Raw genomic sequence first — 23,400 nt, 5'->3', positions numbered from 1 at the left:
CTACATTTCATATATAACATTATAACAGACAAAATAATCTATATGAAATTCATTTACAGAGCCCTACATAAAATAACCAAAGTGGTATCTAAACATAAGTGTGACTATAAAGTCAATTAATTTATTCAAGTCCCATAGGAAATATCTCATTTTTTCAATAGAACAGTGTTACCAAAATGGCTGCCTCAAAAGCAGTGGATTTATCTCTAAGAAAATAGTCTATTACCTTAATAGTTAAAGGTGATGTTGACATTTTTCTCTTCGGCTTCTTCAGATGAAAATATAATAGGGCCATTTCTAGGTAGGAATCTCTTATCAATCTAGAATAATATAATATTATATTTATTAAATAACTTCACCTCTTATAATCATTTTACATGATTTTTCAACAACTTGTGAGCTAATGAAGGATAAAAATAGTCAAAAGCAGCATCTGTCCCAAACTCACACCCTCTCCTCCCAGCATTTTTTGTCATAGATACCAGCATCTTCCTCCTTATTGAGATCTGCAGCTCTTGAAGAGAGCTGAGTATTCTGCCTTGTGCTGTGCCAGCAACACTCTATACTATAACTGCTCTTAAACACAACCACAAAATTTTTCTGAAATATTCTAGCACATAAACCTCTACAAAATGAAGATCAGAGCTAGAGGAAACTGCCTTGGAAACTTTCTCTACAGCTTCTTAACCTAACTAACATTCAAAGAAACAAATAAGAGTTAAGCAGAAAGTAAAAATTTGGTATTGGCTCTTCACTGTTTGTGGCATATGAATATACACTATCAAACCGGCCAGCTGGGACCACTTAGCTCAGTGTCATTGCAATAATGGTGGCTTATTCTAAACATTGAGTTCATTTTTAATACAGAATTAAGTGGGCTGATGATCAGAGTGAATATCCACATAAATCCCCTCCAGATAAAATTGCACCTCCAATGGAGGATCTTCTAGTTGAAAGATAACAGTCCAGGGGTAGCCCCAGCAATCCCAGGACTGACAAGAGCTCAGTTACAGGCCAGAAACAGTGCACAGTGCAGTGTGCTACAGTGAGAACAGCTGTCATCCACCATTCTTGCAAAAGAGACCATGGATCAGAGCAGCAAGCTTGAAGAGGCAGTCAATAACCTGTTGGGCAGATGGACCCCAGAAAACTTGCCCTGCCATGGAGATGACTCCCATCCATTCCAGCCTTGAATATTTGGCATCCTACCACAATGTGGGGCTTTAAACCAAACACACACATTGCTACAAAAGAAAGACATTTTCTTACCCTGGGTTTTGGTCATTTCTCAAGCTTAGTTGTATAGCTTCAAATAAACTCTCAAGTTGAGTAGTTGGAGATTTCTCATCCATCAGCATTTGGCGTTCTATTTTGCCTGAGAGAAGCAAACAATAAACAGTCATGGTCTTTATGTGATCTTACATTTGTTTGTTTATTTACACTTAGACCTTAAGAAGAAATATTTCAGGCTGCAAATTCAGAAAACTGAATGTTCTGCCTTTTGTATGCATGTTATTTCTTAATGTGAGGTAAGCCCACAGGGAAAGATCCATTGTTTCCTTCTCCTGCAGGGAACAGCTGGCTTCCTTGTCTTCAGTTAGTAATGCTAAGTTGAGTCCTTTGGTTTTCCTGACACAATTGGTCTCAACCATATTGTTTTTCCATACAATTCATTACTTTGTGCTCCCCCATCCCACCTATATCTCTCATTCCCTTTCTCATTTTCCTCTGCACCATCTACTTCACAGATATCTCAGAAAACATCAGCATTTCTATGCTCATTGTGGTACTATATACAATAGCCAAGATACAAAATCTACCTGAGTGTCCACCAATGGATGAACATAAAGGAAGGAAGGAAGGATGAGAAAGGCAGGGTGGGAAGTATCATCATGTGCTTAAAATTGTATAAATGAACTACATGAAATCTGTTCCTGTTTTATAAATAAATAAATAAAAGTTTTGCCCGAAAATAAAGTTGTCTTTTAATTTTATTTTCCATGAGGTTTTTAAAGTTTCCATGTATGCTGTTACTAATAGAAATTAACAAAAATGTTTAGCTAAGCAATGAATGAATACAGAAAAAAATATCTTCCAAGCATTATTTCAGTAACATTATTTATAGTCAAGTAGCTAACTTTTTTATTTGAGAGGAAGGGAGAGAGTCAGAGAGGAAGGAAGAGAGAGAGAGAGAGGGAGAGAGAGAGAAACTCTCATCTTCCAGTTCATTCCCTAAATGCCTACTAAAACCAGAGCTGTGCTGGGACCAGAAGCAGGAGCCTGGAACACAACGCAGGTCTTCCACATGAGGAGAAGGAGCCAGTCTTTGAGCTGTCACTACTGCATCCCAGTGACTGCATTAGCAAGAAGATGGAGTCAGGAGCTGGAGCCGGAAATCGCGATCAAGCATTTCCATGAAAGAAGTGACCTAAATGCCCGCTGCCTAAGTGGCTGATTTTTAGTCAAACATAAAACTTTGAATAGGGAGAGTCACTTGTAATTATGACAGAAACTAAATATTCGTCCTTTTCTCTCTGGGTATAGACTTAAAATATATAGGGGTTTTGTTTGTTTGTTTGTTTGTTTTGTTTTGTTTTGTTTTTACATAAAATCGACTGGCAGCAGTACCAACTTGCTTGTCATTACCGAAATCTCTCAGTAAAATCTGTATTTCTTAGAGTCAATGACCAAATTTTCAAGAAGCCTATTTTTACAGGGAAAAAAAATCACAAAAATGTATCATGGTTCTGACCCCAAACACACCTTACCTTTTTGAAAAAGGATTTCAGCTTCTACCTCATGTTCCTCCACTGCGGTTACCCTACAGAGCTTCAGTGCCATTTCAAAAAGATGAAGGGCAGGTAACCACTTCGAGTGGTCCTTCTTTCTACTGTTGTAATACACTTGCTTGGCCATCGTATGTCCTAAAAGGAAAACAGTTGTGTGAGGGAGAACAATAAATGACACAGTGTTCATAACAGGCTGACTTCTCTCATGGTAAGGGCATCTATTAAGAACTCTGGTGGTCTTTATAGCTTTTACTATTCAAAGAATTTTTTCCATTTCTATAAATTTGTTGAATTTTTACTTTCAAAATTTAACAATTTTAACATCTTGCTATAGTATTTCAAATGGAGATATTATATATATGTACATATATATGCTATTTTTTTCTTGGCAACAGAGATATTTATATCACAAAATGAGGAATTTATTAGAACAATCATAATGTGAAATAACACACTACCCAGTATTTTAATGTACTGAAACAGTCCTTTGAAACTTTATCTTTGATGAATTTCCAATTTGTTTTCTGATTTTTTAAAAAATATTTATTTATTTTGAAAGAGTTACAGAGAGAGGGAAACATAGAGAGTTAGAGATCTTTCATCCACTGGTTCACTCCTCAGATGGCTCAGCCAGGAATCAGGAATTTCTTCCAGGTCTCCCACGTGGGTGTCAAGGGTCCAAGTATTTGAGCCATCTTCTGCTGCTTTCCCAGGCCATTTACAGGGAGCTGGATCAGAAATGGAGCAGCTAGGACACTAACTGGCACCCATATGGGATGCTGGCAATGAAGGTGGCTTTACCCACTATGCCATAACACAGGCCCCATAAGAAATTAAAATCACTGCTGGCACTGTAGCATAGGAAGAAAAGCCACTGACTGCAGTCCCAGCATCCCATATGGGTGTCAGTTTGAGTCCCAGCTGCTCCATTTCCCATCCTGTTAATGTGCCTGGGAAAGCAGGAGAAGATGGCACAAGCGCTTGGACCCCCGCACCAATGTGGGAGACCTAGAAGAAGCTCCTGGTTCCTGGCTTTGAATCAGCCCAGCTCTAGAGGCTGCAGCCATCTGAGGAGTGACCCAGTAGAAGGAAGATTTCTTTGTCTGTCTCTCTCCTTCTCTCTGTAACTCTGCCTTTCAAATAAATAAATAAGTCTTTTAAAAATGAAATTAAAATCATTTTTAAAAATTCGTCCTTCAGAGATCCAGAATAAGTTCCAGGCTCCTAGCTTCAGCCTTGCACAGCCCCAGCCATGGTGGTCATCTGGGGATTAAACTAGTGGATCAAAGATCTCTCTTTCTCTCTGTCTTTTCCTCTCTATCTGTAACTCTGCCTTTCAAATAAATAAAAAATAAATCTAAAAAAGATAATTCTTCCCTCAGAGATAATAGAAGTCCTAAATAGTTTCACTGGTGAACTCCCTAAACATTAAAGAAGAAATAATAAACAGTAAGTTCTTTCAGAAAACAGAGAAGGATCAAATGCTTTTGAACATAGATCATAGATCAACATAGCCCTTATATAAAAAATTAAGGTGTATAAGAAAAAAATTACAGAACGATATCCTAATACAAGTGGAAAAAAACTCCTAATATTTTACAGCAAATATAATCCAGAAAAAGTAAGAATAAATATGAATATTAGAGTTTTCTTCTCTTTCTCTTTTGTCTATTTGCTCTGTTGTTGAGATTTGTACTTTCACATATTTTTTTTAAATTTTTTTTGACAGGCAGACTGGACAGTGAGAGAGAGAGAGAGACAGAGAGAAAGGTCTTCCTTTGCCGTTGGTTCACCCTCCAATGGCCACCACGGCCGGCGGGCTGCGACCGGCGCACCACGCTGATCCGATGGCAGGAGCCAGGTACTTATCCTGGTCTCCCATGGGGTGCAGGCCCAAGCACTTGGGCCATCCTCCACTGCACTCCCTGGCCACAGCAGAGAACTGGACTGGAAGAGGGGCAACCAGGACAGAATCCAGCGCCCTGACCGGGACTAGAACCCGGTGTGCCGGCGCCGCAACGTGGAGGATTAGCCTAGTGAGCCGCGGCGCTGGCCCACATATTTTCTTAATGGTAGTTATCATCCTTTTGCTTCTTATGTAGGACTTTCTTAACCATTTCTTGGTTAAGGACCAATCTGTTGGTGATGAACTTCTTCAATTTTTGCTTGTCATGAAAAGTCTGTATCTCTCATTTCTGAAGAATAGCATTTCTGGGTATAGTATTCTTGGTTGACTTTTTTTCTTTCAGAATTTTGAATATTTCATCTCATTCTCTCCTAATCTATGAAGTTTCAGCTGAAAAGTCTGCCACTAATCGAATGGTGGTTTACTTATAAGTGTCTCAATAAATTTTCTTGCTGTTTTGAAATCCTCTCTTGTAGTTTTGACAATTTGACTAGAATATGACTTAGTTAAATATGTAAAGGGTCCTTTTGTTACCTGGACCTATGTACATATCTTTCCCAAGATTTGGAAAGTTTTCAGCAATCTATTCAATAGATCTTTCTATACCTTTCGCCTTCTTTACTCTGTCAGGAAGAACCATAATGTGAATGTTTGCTCACTTAATGATGTACCATAAGTCTCAAAGGTTTCATTCATTCAATTTTTTTCATTTTAATTGTTCCTCAGATTGAGTTATTTCAAGACTTTTCTTCAAGCTCAGAAATTCTTTTGCTCATTCAATTTAGCTATTGAGATTCTCAACTGCAATTTTTTTTGTCATTTATTAACACCATCCTCTTATTGTCACCATCCTCTTACGGCCTTGAGTATCTTCCTCTGAAAAGATGAGGCAGAAGAACTAGGAAGGAGCTGAAGTCCCTTCGGGTTCTGAAGGTTTTCAATATTAACATGACAATCTCTGTAGCATACAGGAGTCTCAACTTGTTCCTTTCTCTGTGTGTCTCTGTGTGTGCACGTGTCCTTCCTGCCTCTGTCTCTGTCTCCCCACTAGGGAGAAGTTACTGAACCTGTACTCTGAGCCAGGCAGGATGGTGGCACACTGCTCAGGATATAGAGACCAAAAGCTAAGTCCTCGCTTCCAAGAAGCTCCCAGGAGAGCGAGGGTCCATATGGAACAGTAAAACTCTTACAAAAAGCTAGGTGTCCTCTTGTGCACATTGTACATTATTCCAATTGCTTAATCCACAGCAAGTGATATTAATGCTTATCCACATTGTAAGGGAAGAGGAAACCCAGGGAAGTCAAATGACTTGTTCAATGGAATTGAGTAATAATTCTGCCCCAGAGTCCACACTCTTTTTTTTTTTTTTTTTTTTTTGACAGAGTTAGACAGTGAGAGAGACAGAGAGAAAGGTCTTCCTTTCATTGGTTCACTCTCCAAATGGCTGCTACGGCCGGCACTGCGTCGATCCGAAGCCAGGAGCCAGGTGCTTCCTCCTGGTCTCCCACGCGGGTGCAGGTGCCCAAACACTTGGGCCATCCTCCACTGCCTTCCTGGGCCACAGCAGAGAGCTGGACTGGAAGAGAAGCAACCAGGACTAGAACCCCGCGCCCATATGGGATGCCAGTGCCAAAGGCGGAGGATTAACCAAGTGAGCCATGGCACCGGCCCCAGAGTCCACATTCCTAATCCCAACAACTACTAACTGTGACTAGATCCCAGGCAAGAAAGGAAATGAAAGATATGCTAATGACATTTGTCCAGAACAACATCATATTCATGTATCCACCATTTTTATATATTTTGCTTAGTTCAAAATGTGCCACAATTGTTTATTAATATAAGACAGAAATATCAAGTATCTTCATGTCATCACGGCACACATATATTATATATATATATAATGTATAGCTTTACTATAATATAGAGGTAATATACACTAGTAGTATGTAAATTGCTTTAGATATATTTGTTAAAATCATAATTATAGCAGAAATTATTGACTATCTTCTCTCTGGCTCCCAATGAGGCACTTTAAGGGAAGAGACAGTCACCCATTCCTAATTATATCCCAGTTCCCCAGCATCATTCTTGCACATAAATTGTCCTGAATAAATGTCTGCTAGTTGAATGAGTATAAGAAATTTCAGTAACTTACATTTACTTCTATCATACAACTGGTAGTTTATATTTACATCTAATAAGAAGGCTTAAAGTTCAGTGAGAAAAATAATCTGAAGTAGTCATGATGCTTAGTTATGTTTCATTTTAAAAATCTTAAAATGCCTTTTTCTATCACATTTTAGCAAAGAAAGGAACTTTAGTTCTATTTAGGCTCTATTCTTGCGATGTAATCTATAAAGGAAAACTGTCAAAGAAACTTTCAAGTCATAGATGAATCTGTGATTCACGATATTAAAGTGTTCCTTTCTCCAGCAAACATCAACTCCATGAAAAAAAGTTATGAAACTGACATTGTTTTGACAGAAAAACTGCTTTTGGTTTTGTTTTTTTAAGTCTATTTAATTTAATATACCAGAAAGAAATCTGCTCAGCTTCAAGTGAGTCTAAGAAACAGCAACAGTGTTGTCATTGAGTGGGGACACATATTCAATATTAATAAGTCAGAAAATCAGGGAATACACCTGTACTTTAAGCTCATATAGAAAGTCAATGTGGGGCTGGTGCTGTGGCGTCATGGGTAAAGCCACCACCTACAGTGCCAGCATCCCATACGAGTGTCAGTTCGAGTCCCAGCTGCTCTACTTCCTATCCAGTTCTCTGCTATGGCCTGGGAAAGCAGTGGAAGATGGCCTAAGTGCTTGGGTCCCTGAACCATGTGGGAGACAGGGAGGAAGCTCCTGGTTCCTGACTTTCGATTGGCTCAGTTCCGGCCATTGCAGCCATCTGGGGTGTGAACCAGAGGATGGGAGACCTCTCTCTCTGCCTCTCTGTAACTCTGCCTTTCAAATAAATAAATAAATCTTGAAAAAAAGTCAATGTACTGTTAATTTAACAAATTGTGAACTGAAAAATGCAGGAAAAATAGTTCTTAAAGAGATCAGAAAGCTAGAAGGCATTTGAGAGGCCAACTGAGTCAGCCTGGTTTCACAATTGAAAAAGCAATATAGAGGTGAAATAATTCACATAAATTAATAAAACTCGTATCTGATTATTATCATCACATAACAATGATCAACAACAATGAAAGGAAGGAGTAGAAGAGAGATGAGGGGAAAGATTCTGCACAGACGTAGCCTGAGCATGCCCTTGCTGCCCTGCGATGCCTAAGCCACCAACCTCTCTTGAGATGAGCAGCTGCTGTGCAGGAGGCAGGCAGGTTCCAGGAGGTAATGGGTAAGAACACACAGAGTTGGTGAAGGATTTTCTGACTCTGGACTGGACGAGAGTCTGAGAACCAGGTGTAGGCAGCCTTGGGTCAAAGAGCAGAGACAGCATCCTAGAGACAACTGGAGACTGCGTGTGAGCTGCAGGGAAAGGCAGCTCTGGCTGGTTGTCTTCTTGGTTTCCAAGGAGCTGCGAAAGGCCTGAAGATGGCCTGAGTCCTGTCCATTCCTGAAGCTAAGGCATGCTGGCCCTGGCTGCCTCTGCGGGCACTTCAGCAGAGAGCTGAACTCTTGAAGGCTGGTTCCCAGCCAATGCACAGGGGCAGAACTAGCTATTCTTTCTGCCATTTGCAACACGGGCGTAGCAGAAGTTAATCTAACAGCCAGACCTGAACCTCAGGAAGCAGATACAGTTAAACATCACAGCATAAAAGAAGATCCAGCAGCCATCAAGAGGAAGATCAAATATAACCACCAGAAAAGGTGCTGTTAGTGAAATATAAATGACTAGGGTGAGAGGACAACTTTAATTTTAAAAATTAGAGCATTATAAAGATATAAAATTGTCAAATAATTTTGAGAAGATGGTCAAGGCTGAAATCTGATTTAAAAAGATCAAGTAGAAGTAGAAAAATCTCAAATCAGAGGTGTTATAAATGGAAGTCATAGGGAAAAATAGTAAACTTGAAAGACAGATTCAAGCTTAACATACAAATCATAATAGTCAAGAGATCCAAGATGGCTAAATGGGGGAAACATGATGATTTTAAACATGAGAAGGTAATGGAAGAAAAGGAAAAGGACCATGTTCCCAGAAGACAGTTGGAGGGAAGTTTTCAGAGGAAAGGCTACAGAACAGAGGAGAAACTGTGGAACAGCGAAGACTGTACAAATATGCAGAAGTTGGCAAAACACTAACATGAACACACACAACCAGCGGCTGGTGAGGACACCATCTTCCCAGTGTGAGGGGAGAGGAGCCGGCATCAGCCCCATGCCACTGGTAATCTTGTCTGAGGGAGAACTCTGTAGTCTCTACTGACTTTGAATTCAGCCTGGAGAGCGTGCAGGGGCCAGGGTACCTACTTAGATGTGTATCAGGCGGGCATATTGCTTCCCTCTTCTCTCCCCACCAAAGTGTCAGACTCAGGCAACAGAGCACCAACCAAGCTTGGGGTCTGCAGGCAGCTGGTACCAGGGGTGGCACAGCTTGCTCCATGGATGGGGAGACTTACAAGACAGAGGGTGGATCCACTGCATGCTGTGACTGTGTGAATCTTGTGACCCTGTAAGTTATACATAGGCCAGGAAACTTGAGTCAGGTGTGGGGTAGGGATGGGTCTTCTGGTCAATCACCCATCTGACTCCAGAAACTCAGAACTGCCTGCGTGCTGTGACCGACAGCTTAGAGGGCTCTGTGCTCATACTATAGAGAGTATAGACCGTTTGTGTAGTTCACACACCCGAGTGGGAGAGGTGCACAGGCATAGTGAGCACACCCTTGACAACTGGGTCACCTTGGCACAGAGAAGGGCTGAGGCTGCAAACATGCCAGCCAGCAGGCTCATCCTCCCTGTCCCCCTACTGAAAACAGAGGTCCATCCTTCCTAAATTGGGTGTCACTCTGGACCCTTTCCTTACGCCTACATGCTGGCCAGAGCTCCCTGGTCCCTCTCAGCACCATATATACACCTCCAGACATATGCTGAAGGTGTGAGCATTCCATTAAACCAAAGACATTTTCCCAAGAAAAAGCCTTCAGAGGAGATACCAACAAGTGTTTGTCCAGATGTATAAAAAAAATAGAAATATATTTCTATGAACAATGAAGAGAATATGAATCTCCCAAAGTAACAAAATAATGCATCAATATTAGATTGTGAAGATGAGGAGATTGACTAAATGCCTGAAAAATTACTCAAAAAAAGATCATATTAATCAAAACAAAAGGAAGCAATTACATGAGTTAAAGCAGTCTGTGAATGACATGGATGAAAAATTCTGCTAGGAAATAGAAATATTAAAGAACAATCAAACTGAAATATTAGGAAGAACTGACCATGTCAAATAAAAAATATAGTGAAATTCTTAGCACTAGACTTGGTGAGGCAGAAGACAGAATTTCCAAACTAGAAGACAAATCTTTGGAAATATCTCAGCCAGAGGAAAAAAAATTAAAAAGCCAAAAGCAGTGTTCAGGATCTATAGGATACCATCTAACGACCAAATATATGTATGTTAGGAGTTACTGAAGGAATGGAAAAACAGAATAGCTTAGAAAACTTATTCAGTGAAATAAAGGCAGAAAATGTCTTTAATTTGGATAAATATATGGTCGTACAATAAAAAGCAGCACATAAATACCTAAAAAAGAGATATGACCAGAAAAGAACTTCCCAATGACACATTATAGTCAAACTTCCAAAAGTAAAATATAAAAAAAGATGTCAGGGCTGGTGCTGTGGTCAGCAGGTAAAAAGCTGCCACTGCAGTGCTGGCATCCCATCTGGGCACTGGTTCTAGTACCGGCTGCTCCACTTCTGATCCAGCTCTGCTATGGTCTAGGAAAGCAGTACAAGATGGCCTAAGTCCTTAGGCCCCTTAGGCCCAAGTCTTTAGTCCCTAGCACTGAGTGAATTTGCGTTTACTATAGTTACATCTTCTTGTTGAATTTATCCTTTAATCATTATATAATGATGTTTGTCTCTTTTAACAATTTTTTTTCTTAAAGTACATTTTGTCGGATATTAAGATGCTTGTTTCTTCAGAGCCGGCACTGTGGCACAGCGGGTTAACATCCTGGCTGGCATCCCATATGGGCGCCAATTCTAGTCCCCGCTGCTCCACTTCCGACCCAGCTCTCTGCTATGGCCTGGGAAAGCAGTAGAAGATGGCCCAAGTACTTGGGGCCCCTGCACCCACGTGGGAGACTGGAAAGAAGCTCCTGGCTCCTGGATTCGGGTCGGCACAGCCATCCGCTGCGGCCAACTGGGGAGTGAACCAACGGATGGAACACCTCTCTTTCTCTTTGCCTCTCCTCTCTCTGTGTAACTCTGATTTTCAAATAAACAAATCTTAAAAAAAAAAGATGCTTGTTTTTGATTTTCGTTTGTATGGAGTATCTTTTCCACCCTTTCACTTTCAGTCTGTATATATCTTTGCTGTTAAGGTGTGTTTCTTGTAGGAAGCATATAGAAGGGGTCTTATTTTTAATCCATTCAGTCCATTTTTATCTTTTAATAGGAGAATTTAGTTCATTTATACTCAAAGTTTTTATTGATAAGTAATAACTTGGTCCTGCCATTTTTTGTAAATATTCCTTATGTTTTGCATCTCCTTTGTACTGTTACTAAAAGGTTTCTGCCTTCACATTCTTTCAAGATGATGATTTTTTTCTCTGTTTCTGTGTCTAGTACTTCCTTAAGTATCATTTGTATGGCTGGGTGGTGACAAATTCTTTCAATAATTTTTTTTGTCTTGGAAAGTTTTAATTTCACCTTCATTTATAAATGAAACTTTGCTGGGTATAGTATTCTGTATTGACAGATATTTTTCTTTAGGACTTGGGCTGTATCTCTCCATTCTCTTCTCTTTTTTTTGTTTTTGTTTTGTTTTGTTCTTTTGAAAGGCAGAGTTAGACAGTGAGAGAGAAAGACAGAGAGAAAGGTCTCCCTTCCATTGGTTTGCCCCCCAAATGGCTGCTGTGGCCGGTGTGCTGTGCCAATCTGAAGCCAGGAGCCAGGTGCTTCCTCCGGGTCTCCCATGCGGGTGCAGGGCCCAAGCACTTGGGCCATCCTCCACTGCACTCCCAGGCCACAGCAGAGAGCTGGACTGCAAGAGGAGCAACTGGGACAGAATCCAGCGACCCATCCGGGACTAGAACCCGGGGTGCTGGTGCCGCAGGCAGAGGATTAGCCTAGTGAGCCGCTGTGCCGGCCTTCATTCTCTTCTATTCTATAGAGTTTCTGATGAAGAATCTGATATCAGGGCCGGCACTGTGGCACAGCAGGTTAACACCCTGGCCCGAATCGCCGGCATCCCATATGGGTGCTGGTTCTAGTCTCGGCTGCTCCTCTTCTGATTCAGCTCTCTGCTATGGCTTGGGATAGCAGTGGGAGGGTGGCCCAGGTCCTTGGGCCCCTGTACCCGTGTGGGAGGCCTGAAGGAAGCTCCTGGCTCCTGGCTTTGGATCGGCATAGCTCAGGCCATTGTGGCCATCTGGGAAGTGAACCAGTGGATAGAGGACCTCTCTTCCTGTCCCTACCTCTCTCTGTAACTCTATCTTTCAAATAAATAAAATAAATTTTAAAAAAAGAAAAATCTGCTTTCAATCTAATTGGAGATCCCTTAAAAGTAATCTGGCATTTCTCTCTTGCAGATATTAGGATCTTTCCTTTTCTTTTTTAAAGATTGATTGATTGATTTGAAGGGCAGATCTAAGTGGGTACCCTGCCCCCTGCAAGCTCTCCAGAGAGGCAGAGGCAGAGAGAGAGAAAGAGATGTCTTCCATCTGCTGGTTCACTCCCCAAATGGCCATAATGGCTGGACCTGGGCTGATCCCGAGCCAAGATCCCGGAGCTTCTTCTGGATCTCCCATGCAGTTACAGGGGCCCAAGCACTTAGGCCATTCTCTACTGCTTTCCTAGGCCATAACAGAGAACCAGATCAGAAGTGGAGCAGCCAGGACTCGAACCAGCACCCAAAAGGGATGCTGGCACCATAGGAAGCAGCTTTACCCACTACATCATAGCATCGGCCCTGGCTCATTATTTATTTATTTATTTTTTTTACAGGCAGAGTGAACAGCGAGAGAGAGAGACAGAGAGAAAGGTCTTCTTTTTGCCGTTGGTTCACCCTCCAATGGCCACCGCGGCTGGTGCGCTGCGGCCGGCGCACCGCGCTGCTCCGAAGGCAGGAGCCAGGTATTTATCCTGGTCTCCCATGAGGTGCAGGGCCCAAGCACTTGGGCCATCCTCCACTGCACTCCCTGGCCACAGCAGAGAGCTGGCCTGGAAGAGGGGCAACCGGGACAGAATCCGGTGCCCCGACCGGGACTAGAACCTGGTGTGCCGGCGCCGCAAGGCGGAGGATCAGCCTACTGAGCCGCGGCGCCGGCCTCTGGCTCATTATTTTTAAAAACTTATTTGAGGAGTAGAGACACAGACAGAGATCATCCATACTATTGGTTCACTTCCCAAATGCATGTAACAGCTGGGACTGGACCAACCCAAAGGTGGGAGCCAGGAACTAAACATAGGTCTCACTTATGAGCGGCAGAGAACCAATTACTTGAGTATCATCACTTCCTCCACAGTCTGAATGAGCAGGAAGCTGGAGTCTGGAGCCACAGCTGGGTACCAAACACAGGGACTTTGATATGGGACACAGATGTCTTAACCACCAGGCCCTGTCTCTCCATGCCCTGCCCCCCACCTTTTATAAATTGCCGTCCTCTTTTTAAAATTGAGGTAAGAAAACTAAGGCACAAGGATTTATATCACATACTTAAGATCTGAACCTAGGAGGCTGGCTCCAGCTGCAACAGCAACCAAAGAAAAAGAAAGAACAGAGAATGACCAAGCAACAATTAAGCAAAAAGAAATTTTCCCTGTGCTGGAAAGAGACTTGTCTGCAGACTGAAAAGCCTCACTGAGTGCTAGGCAGAGAAAGAAAAGACACACACCCAGATATATACTGGCAAAATTCTTGAACTACGGGGACAAAGGGGGAACTCTCACAAGTTTTCACACAGAGAGAACAAATCTCTGAGCCAAAGAAAATAAAAATTAGACCAGCACTTGAGCTCTCACGTGAAACACCCAAAGCTAGAAACGATGGAACAAGATCTGTCAAATCTTGAGAGAAAGGCCACACCCCAGGATTCTGATACTGAACTGAGACAGTACATCATTCACCTGCTGGAGTACAAAAGGAATATTTGTAGAGAAGCATTCAGAGAGAATATCAGCGGGGTACCTCATCTGAAGAAACACTAGGGAAAAGGGGAATTCAGTCAACACTCTATAAATCAGATCAGACACTGGAAGGTGGGGACGATGAATGAAGAGGAGGGCGAGAGCAACAGCAGCACTTGCCCAAGTCTGATGACTGGGACTGGATATTACAGGTAACAAATAGAATTTCTTCAAAAAGAACGTAGCTGTTCAAAGGAAACACCTGAAAATATTTTGCATTCAAAGCATTAAATTATCTCTGCAAAGTCTAGGAGTTAGAGAGAGTAAAAGAAAAGGAGAAAAGTTCCAGAGATCACCACTGGAAGGTAAGATTAAAATAGGAAAACAAAATTAAACTAAGAAAGTCATCTAATTGCAGAAAACCTATCTGGGTCAGGCAAGAACCTTGAATACAACAGTTGGGACCATTCTTGATGTCTAAGTACTACAAAAGATGCTTTTGGGGCCGGTGCCATGGCTCACTTGGTTAATCCTGCACCTGCGGCACCGGCATCCCATATGGGCACTGTTCTAGTCCAGGTTGCTCCTCTTCCAGTCCAGCTCTCTGCTGCGGCCCGGGAGGGCGGTGGAGGATGGCCTGAGTGCTTGGGCCCCTGCATCCACATGGGAGACCAGGAAGAGGCACCTGGCTCCTGGCTTCGGATCGGCGCAGTGCCGGCCGTGGCGGCCATTTGGGGGGTGAACCAATGGAGGGAAGACCTTTGTCTCTCTCTCTCTCTCTCTCTCTCTCTCACTGTCTATAACTCTACCTGTCAAATAAACTTAAAAAAAAAGAGATGCTTTCAATAATTAATATGAGAAAACATGAAAAAAAAAAAAAAACCTTAACTGGGCTGGCATTGTGGCATAACAGGCTAAGCCACAGATTGGGATGTCCACATCCTATACTGGAGAGCCAGTCCAAGTCTCATCTCCCTTGCTTCCAATCTAACTTCCTGCAAATGCATCAGGGAGGCAGCAAGTGATGGCCAACTACTTGGTCTCCTGCCACCCACATGGGAGACACCCAGATGGAATTCTTGGCTGCTGACTTCAGCCTCGCCCAGCTATCACTGTTGCAAGTATTTTAGAGAATGAACCAGCAATGAAAGATTCTCTTTCTCTCTCTCTCTCTCCCTTTCAAATACATAAATAAATCTTTTTTTAAAAAGACTTGACCTAACAAAGATACTAAAGTAAGTAAATATAAAGTAAAATGTAAGGAATAATAATAGATCTCTGTGAGTGAGATCCCAGTGGAAAGAACAGGTCCTCAAAGAAGGAGGTACCTTTCTCTGAAGGGAGGAGAGAACCTCCACTTTGACTATGACCTTGTCTAAACAAGATAAGAGTCGGAGAACTCAGAGGGCTTCCATAGCCTTGGAAACTCATGACTGGAGCATAGGGAGATTACTGATGCCATAGACAGGAGTGTCAATTGGTAAAGTCAACAACAGGAGTCACTGTGCACTTACTCCTCAGGTAGGATCTCTGTCCTTAATGTGCTGTGCATTGAGATTTAATGCTATAACGAGTACTCAAACAATATATTTCACTTTGTGTTTCTATGGGGGTGCAAACTGTTGAAATCTTTACTTAATGCATACTAAACTGATCCTCTGTAAAAAAAAAAAAAAAAAAAAGAAAGAAAAAAAAAAGAAATTATCAACTCCCAACTTGACTCTCACTGGGATTAAACATGACAATAGGTCTGATCTGATTTCATCATCATTTAAAAAAAATCATCTATTATTTTTCACTTTATGTTTCTGCGTGGGAGCAAACTGTTGAAATCCTTACTTAATGTATACTAAGCTGATCTTCTGTATATTAAGATAATCGAAAATGAATCTTGATGTGAATGGAAGGGGAGAGGGAGTGGGAAAGGGGAGGGTTGTGGGTGGGAGGGACGGTATGGGTGGGAAGCCATTGTAATCCATAAATCGTACTTTGGAAATTTATATTCATTAAATAAAAGTTAAAAAAAAGGAATAATAATAATATTAACTGCCATTTACTATGGAGTGTTATCTTCTAGCATTGTTAACTATACTCTAAACTCTATCTCCTTTAATTATTCCGAATATACAAGGTGAATAGCCCTCTCCTCATTTTGCATATAAGGCAAATAGCATCAAAGATCAGACAAGTAAGATGTAGTAATGCCAAGATCAAACCCTCCAACCGGTTTGCTCTGCATTCTCCACCCCGTACTTTCCTGTTTCTGCTATCATGTGTGTTTGTCTTCTTTCCAAACCATTATCCACTAGTCTGTTTTCCTTCAAATATTTGAAAATGATATAACATTTACTGAACATCTATCACGTGACAGAAATGGTGCTAGGTGCAACGTGCTTGATTTTCATTAGGGTTTGTACCTTGAATAAAGAATATTTTTCAATTTTTGTTCCAAAAAATTAGATATAGTCTTTGTGGAAGATATTTTTTAAAAGTAACAAGTAAAAAGAAAAACTTTATCTGTAATCACACCAGTGAAGGGAAAGACTCTGTGAGTATTTGAGTGTAAATCATTCTTGTTTCTTGATTTTCCAATGGTATCATGATGTGTATTACAAATACTTTGTAATTTTTTGTTTGTATGCTTTTCCAATATAGTGGGAGCATCTTTTCATTGTATATAAACTATCCTTCAACATCACAGGAGTTCACCAGATGACTGGAAACTGAAGACTCCATTATTGGTTGAGGTTTTGATGGATTGATTGATTTCAGGCACTGGGATATCAGGTAGACAAAACAAAATTTTGGCTTAAGAATTTTGTATTCTAGTGGAGGCTTCAAACAAGTAGACTGTCTTTAACAACCAATGAGGTGAGTACCACAATAAGAATGATCACTTAGAAGGGGCTGCATGCCGAATCCTGTCTTTGAGGTCAGGATGTGATGCTTAATTGAGATCATGGAGTAAGAAGAGGTACACTTGTAGGTGCTGAGGGAGGGTCCAAGAGAAAGACAAGGCAGAAGCAAGGGTTGTGGGGAAGAGTCTTCCAAATGGAGGAAGGAGAATGTGCAAAGGTCTAAAGTAAACACATAGCAACCACAGCAACTCAGTGTGATTGAAAGGTCGAGAGGGAAGAGGAATGGCTGGGCTGGGGCACCATGATAAGAAGCCTGTGAAACCAAAACAAATGGACAGCCTTTATTATAGGACAGACAAGGGAAACCCAACACATAAGGTAATTAAGATGGGAAACCAGAGACAGAGTGGGCAATCTGGGAGAATGCAGTGTCTGGGAATGAGGGAGACTTAAGAAGTTACAATTGATGTCAGCAATGTCAAATGGTGTGGATGGTCTTTCTAGGCAAGATCAGAGATTGGAATCATAAATTAACTCCTTGGTGACCTCACTAGGAATGGTTTCTATCATTGCCACCCAGGATAAGGAGTGATGAGGAAAAGAGGAAAGAGGAGCAGCACCAACCATTTTGAATAAACCAGTTACTACTGTACCTCAAGCAACTAGAAAAACAAATTTCTGAAATCAGTAGAAAGAAAGAAATAATAAAGCTCAAAGCACAAATAATTGACCTAGAGACTTAAAAAGTATAAAAAAGTGTTCTTTGAAAAGATAAATAAAAGTTACAAACCCCTTACCTAGACTAATGTGAAAAAAGGAAGAAGAAGATTAAAATATATAAAATCAGAAATGAAAAGTATGGCATTACAATTGACACCACAAAACATAAAGGATTCTTAGAGATTATTGTGAACAATTATAGGGTAATGAATTTGATAACCTAGAAGAAATGGATAAATTCCTGAATGTACACTTCTTACCAAGACTAAATCATAAAGAAAAAGAGTACTTAAAACAGACCAATCATGAGTAATAGTATTGAATCAGTATTGAATAGTATTGAATCAGTAATAGTATTGAATTGTCGTCCATCAAAGAAAAGCACAGGAGCAGATGGGTGAATTCTACAGTTAAGGAGAATTACTATAAATCCTTGTTAAACTATTTCAAAAATTAGAAGAGGAGAGAATTCTTCTAAATTCATTCCATGAAGTTAGTATTACCTTGATACCAGGAAAGTACACATATACAACAAAAAGGGAATGCTACAGGGGAATATCTTGATGAATATAAATGCAAAAATCCTCAACAAAATACTAACAAATCAAATCCAATAGCACATTGAAAAGATTGTTCACCATGATCAAGTGGGATTCATCCCAGGGACAAAAGAATGCTTTGACATGCAAATCAACAAAGGTGAGGAACACCTCAATAATTGGCATTTGATCTAATAGGAATTTGAAAGAATTCAACATATTTTCATGATAAAACATTCTGAACAAATTAGGTAGAGAAATAACATACCTCAACATAATAAAGCCCATATATAAGAGTAAAACACATAATATATATAAATCAGTGAACAAACATTACAGTGAATGCAGAATAGTTGAAGGATTTCTCTGTAAAATAGGAAACAAGACAAAGATACCCACCTTCATCACTTTTATTCAATATGGTAATGGAAGTCCTAACCAGAGCAATTAGATGTGAGAAAGAAATAAAGGGCATCCAAATTGCAAAGGAGAAAGTTAACCTGTCACTGGTTTCAGAATACGTGGTTCTATATATAGAAAATCACAGGGCTAATCCTCCGCCTTTGGCGCCGGAATCCCATATGGGCACCAGTTCCAGTCCCGGTTGCTTCTCTTCCAGTCCAGCTCTCTGCTGTGGCCCGGGAGGGCAGTGGAGGATGGCCCAAGTGCTTGGGCCCTGCACCCGCATGGGAGACCAGGAAGAAGCACCTGGTTCCTGGCTTCAGATCAGCTTAGCTCCGGCCATAGCGGCCATTTGGTGGGGTGAACCAATGGAAGGAAGACCTTTCTCTCTGTCTCTCCCTCTCACTGTCTGTAACTCTACCTGTCAAATAAACAAATAAAAAATCTAAAAACAAAAAAAGAAAATCACAAAGACTCCATCAAAAAATTATTACCACTTAATAAATGCAACAAAGTTGTAGCATACAGTCAACATACAAAATTCAGTAGTATTATTATTTACCAATAGCAAATTATCTGAGAAATAAATCAAGAAAGCAATTCCATTTCTTACAGCTACAAAACAACAAAATACCTAATAATAAATTGAGCCAATGGAGCCTGAATATTCATCAATATCACCCCCTTTAAATGTACTCATATGATAGCCTGTCTAACAATAACTTAAATTTTGTCTCCAGCTACTCTAGAGCAATATATGTTTAAATATTCTTACCAATTCTCATTTTTATTTTGGCCAGTAACATGCCATGAGGAAGATAGATATTTTTCAAAGGTTGTAATGGATTTGCATAATCAGTGTTTGACAAAGGAAATTCAACTGTTTCTCCAAAACTTATCATCTATAACAGAAATGTGGCAATGAGCAATTAGAGAATGTAGTTTGGAATAAGAAAAAAAAAAAACATAGTTCTAAGTCTTGGGGACACAAAAGCATTCTCACCTGTTCAATAAGAATGCTGTGTGCCTGATTCAACAAATTTAATTTTTCAGTCTTTGAAGAGGGCGATTTCTTGAATTTCTCAGCCTTTGTTAAGTCATCCAGCAAAATGAGGCTTCTCGCCAGAGTCAGCCGAGATCGTGGAGAGATAAACTCACTTCCTTCAAGCAAATTTATTATATCCTATTAAAGTAAAATGATTCATTTTGGTTGTGCTGTTCCCACCTCACTGAAATAAGAGCTGGCTGTGTTGATTGTTATGTCTTTGGTATCTAATGGAATTTAGCATTCTCCCCTTTTCTTCTAATTGGAATACTTCCCTAAGTATAAATAGGAACAAGGTTTCTTCCTACCTGAAGGTTTCTTATGATGTCTGTTTTTAAATGCTTCTCTTGTAGGCCGAGGATCACAGCTTGCATCAAGAATTCAGCCTGCAGCTCTGTATCATTTGCACTTTTTGCTTCCATACACACTTCATTAATGAGGCTCAAACAATCCATCATATCATTCTCTAAAACAAACAAGTGTGGTTATTTTAGATGCTCTGAGAAAGGAAGAAAGCATGTATGTGTAACATTCCCAGCATTAACCACAGGAATACCGTATAATCCCCAAGAACAAGGGATAACATAGTGAGATAGAAAACAAATAGACTCTACATGAAACATGGAAAAGAAATTTCTTATGATTTGGGACAAAGTAATTCAGGATGTTCCAGTGCAGCAAAATAAAAATAACATTACAGAAATAAATTTGAAGATGGATAGAGGCAGATAAATAGATAAGGATACAAAAAAAAAGAGTAATCACTGTAAGAATTAACATTTCTAAGTGTGTAGGCAATTATCTAAGAACATATAAAACGAACTAATTGAATACTGACAATAATGCTACAGTGTAGGTTCCATGATCTCTGTTTCTACAGAGCAGGAAACTGAGACACAAGTGGTTTAAGAGCCTTTGTCAGGAAAGTCTAGAAAAGGAAGTAGTGGATCCAGCATTGGAACCCAAGGTGAGGAAGGGGTGGTTACAAAATCTGTGCTCAGCCTCGTTCCACGTAACCACCTTCCTACACAACAAGAAAACCTGGCCATTAATGTCTAGAAATCCTCTTGGCAGTTTTGCATATATTGGTAACATGCATGCCAATTTCAGTGATAACAAAGGACTGATGAAAATGATTATTCTGGGGGCCGGCGCTGTGGTATAATGGGTAAAGTTGCCGCCTTCAGTGCCGGCATCCCATATGGGCACCAGTTCAAGTCCCTACTGCTCCACTTCCGATCCAGCTCTCTGCTATGGTCTGGGAAAGCAGTAGGAGATGGCTCAAGTCCTTGAGCCCCTGTACCCATGTGGGAGACCCGGGAGAAGCTCCTGGCTCCTGGCTTCAGATTGGCGCAGCTCCAGCCATTGTGGCCAAAATAAATAATAAATAAATCTTTTTTTAAAAAAAGAAAATGATTACTCTGATTTAATAACCTGAATGTTTAAAGGTTATTTTCAAGCTCGAAAATTATAAAATACATTCCGTCCAAAAGCCCTTTGCCTATATAAAATTAATTTTTACAAAACATTGATTAAGAAAATAGGACATTTGTACCTTTCACAACTCCAATGCCACGAATCTGTGCAACAAATGCAGTCACCAGCGCCAAGCGGCACTTCAACCACAGATGCATGTTGAAATATTCTCGGGCATTTAGGGAAATAGGATCTAAAAACTCATTATCGTCTTTATTGTCTGTAGGCTAAACAACATTAAAATGATGATTATCTTCCCATTTAACAAAGTCAAAAGTTCTGCTTTAGACTAAATGTAAAAGAAAAGCATCCAATATCATTACATAGGATTACATTTTTATATTTAGAAATTATTCTTGCATATTCTGTAAAGTATAAAAAGTACACAAAACAATCAAAACACCCACAATCCCACAATCCTCATTAACATTTATAAACTACTTTTCAGCTTTTCTTATCTCTGTATTCTCATTGTTGAAAACTAGTTTTTTGTCTGGAATTTTTTCATTGCAAATTATATTATCAGTGGTTTGCAGGCCATCAGTAGTTTCTTTTAACATCATTTAAGGGCTAAAAAATAATACAGTATTTTTACTAATATTTCTTGAGTGAGTACTATGTGCCAGGCAGTGCTTTACGCACATTATCTCATGTAATTCTCCTTGCAGCCAAAGAGGGATTACGATGATTTCCATTTTACAGTTGAGAGAACAGGCAAGAAAGGGTAACTATCTTGCTTAAACTCCATCATGTTTTGGCAAAGTTGGTTCTCAAACCTATGTCTTCTTGAATTTAGAGTGCACAGACTTAATCAGCTGTGTTATATTGCTGCATGCTACTCACATGCCAAACAGGTATTGCAATCGATTTACATCCACAGTATCACACTATACAAAGGGATGATGAATGCCCAGGGCTACCAGGAATGCTGAACAAAGGAGTTTTGCCCAGGAGGGGCCAATCATAGATCCTTGGAACTTTAAAATCACCCTTTAAAAACAACCCTCATTTGTTCTAAGAATGTCCTGCTATGCACCTGTGATGGTTCATCATGTGCAATCAGTCAAAAACATCTGCTATCCAGGAGGAGCTAATGGGACCGGGAAGGGACTAATACATTGCTAGGTAGGTGGGAGGTTCGGGAAAAGAAGGGTGAGCTGCTCCTCACAGTGAAGCAGTGATCAGAGGCCCACAGGCAGGATGGGGATGAGAATGCACAACCAAGTCCTCAGGCCTCTTAACCTCAGCACTACTGACTGGCACTTTGTGCCAGATAATCATTGTTGGGTTCTGTCCTGCATACTACTGGGTGTTTAGCAGCATCCTTGGCTTCTACTTCTCGGTATCAGTAGCACCTGCTCTAGTTGTGACAATCAAAATGTTCTCAGGCGATGACCACTGATGACCACTGTTCTAAGTCAATATTTAGAATTAGACTTCTTTTCAGCATGATTGCTCTTAAAAAATGAGTCTCTATGAGGACAGTTTGCTTTACTAATTTGTAATGTTGCTAGATATTGGTGAATTTTTTAGTAATAGTTGAAAGAATGAACCAGGATTTCATGATAGGAATGTTTATATTTTAATCCTAAACAATCCTGTATTGTTAAATTGCTGGTCATATCAAAGTCTGGTCACAGGATTTGTGACACCAAATTAGAGAGCTTAAATACAGGAGGATTTAACTATGTGGAATACAGCTTAGCTGTCTTGGTAGCAAGGTAATAAATTCGAAAGTGAAATGAAGAGCAAGTCTTATGAAACAACTTTATTTGCTAGCTAGACCATTTATAAACTGCTATAGTGATATATCTGGATGGGACTTTGGTGATTACTATGACCAATTCTAACAGATCAAAAATGGTGTCACAGACTCATAGAATGGCGGATGTCCTAAACAGCACTCTGGCCCCAGAATCAGCCCTTAAGGCATTCGGATCTGGCTAAAAAGCCTATGAGAGTATTTCAGGCATGGAAAGCCAAGACACTCTGGCAAAAAAAAAAAAAAAAAAAAAAAAATGACCTAAATGAAAGATCTCCACGAGTGAGATCCCAGTGGAAAGAACGGGTCATCAAAGAAGGAGGTACCTTTCTCTGAAGGGAGGAGAGAACTTCCACTTTGACTATGACCTTGTCTAAATATGATAAGAGTGGGTGAACTCAGGGGGCTTCCATAGCCTTGGCAGCTCATGACAAGAGCCTAGGGTGATTACTGAGGCCATAAACAAGAGTGTCAATTTGTTAAATCAACAACAGGAGTCACTGTGCACTTACTCCTCATGTAGGATCTTTGTCCTTAGTGTGCTGTACATTGTGATTTAATGCTAGAACTAGTACTCAAACAGTATTTTTCACTTTGTGTTGCTATGTGGGTGCAAACTGTTGAAATCTTTACTTAATAT

General features: G+C 40.3%; 1 protein-coding gene across 6 annotated transcripts in view; it reads right to left on the bottom strand.

Annotated features, from left to right (window-relative positions):
- The window catches only part of CFAP54 (cilia and flagella associated protein 54), a 372,444-nt gene that overhangs the window by 111,541 nt on the left and 237,503 nt on the right, over positions 1-23,400 (bottom strand). For 5 of the 6 annotated variants that reach the window (XM_008256922.5, XM_089308813.1, XM_089308814.1 and 2 more), the window contains 7 exons: positions 21,078-21,225; positions 19,831-19,988; positions 19,481-19,660; positions 19,253-19,379; positions 2,769-2,924; positions 1,270-1,375; positions 227-320 (listed from right to left, as the gene is read on the bottom strand). In XM_008256922.5, the coding sequence (XP_008255144.5) occupies positions 227-320; positions 1,270-1,375; positions 2,769-2,924; positions 19,253-19,379; positions 19,481-19,660; positions 19,831-19,988; positions 21,078-21,225 (969 nt within the window). Of the gene's footprint in view, positions 1-226; positions 321-1,269; positions 1,376-2,768; positions 2,925-19,252; positions 19,380-19,480; positions 19,661-19,830; positions 19,989-21,077; positions 21,226-23,400 lie in introns of those variants that run through there. The other variant, XR_016216950.1, reaches the window with a different exon arrangement.

The sequence above is a fragment of the Oryctolagus cuniculus genome, chromosome 11 (assembly GCF_051225735.1).
Source record: "Oryctolagus cuniculus isolate XC-2025 breed Fujian yellow rabbit chromosome 11, ASM5122573v1, whole genome shotgun sequence".
NCBI classification, from domain to species: Eukaryota; Metazoa; Chordata; class Mammalia; order Lagomorpha; family Leporidae; genus Oryctolagus; species Oryctolagus cuniculus.
The sequence above is the reverse complement of the archived record's forward strand: the minus strand, read 5'-3'. Positions and strand labels throughout refer to the sequence as shown.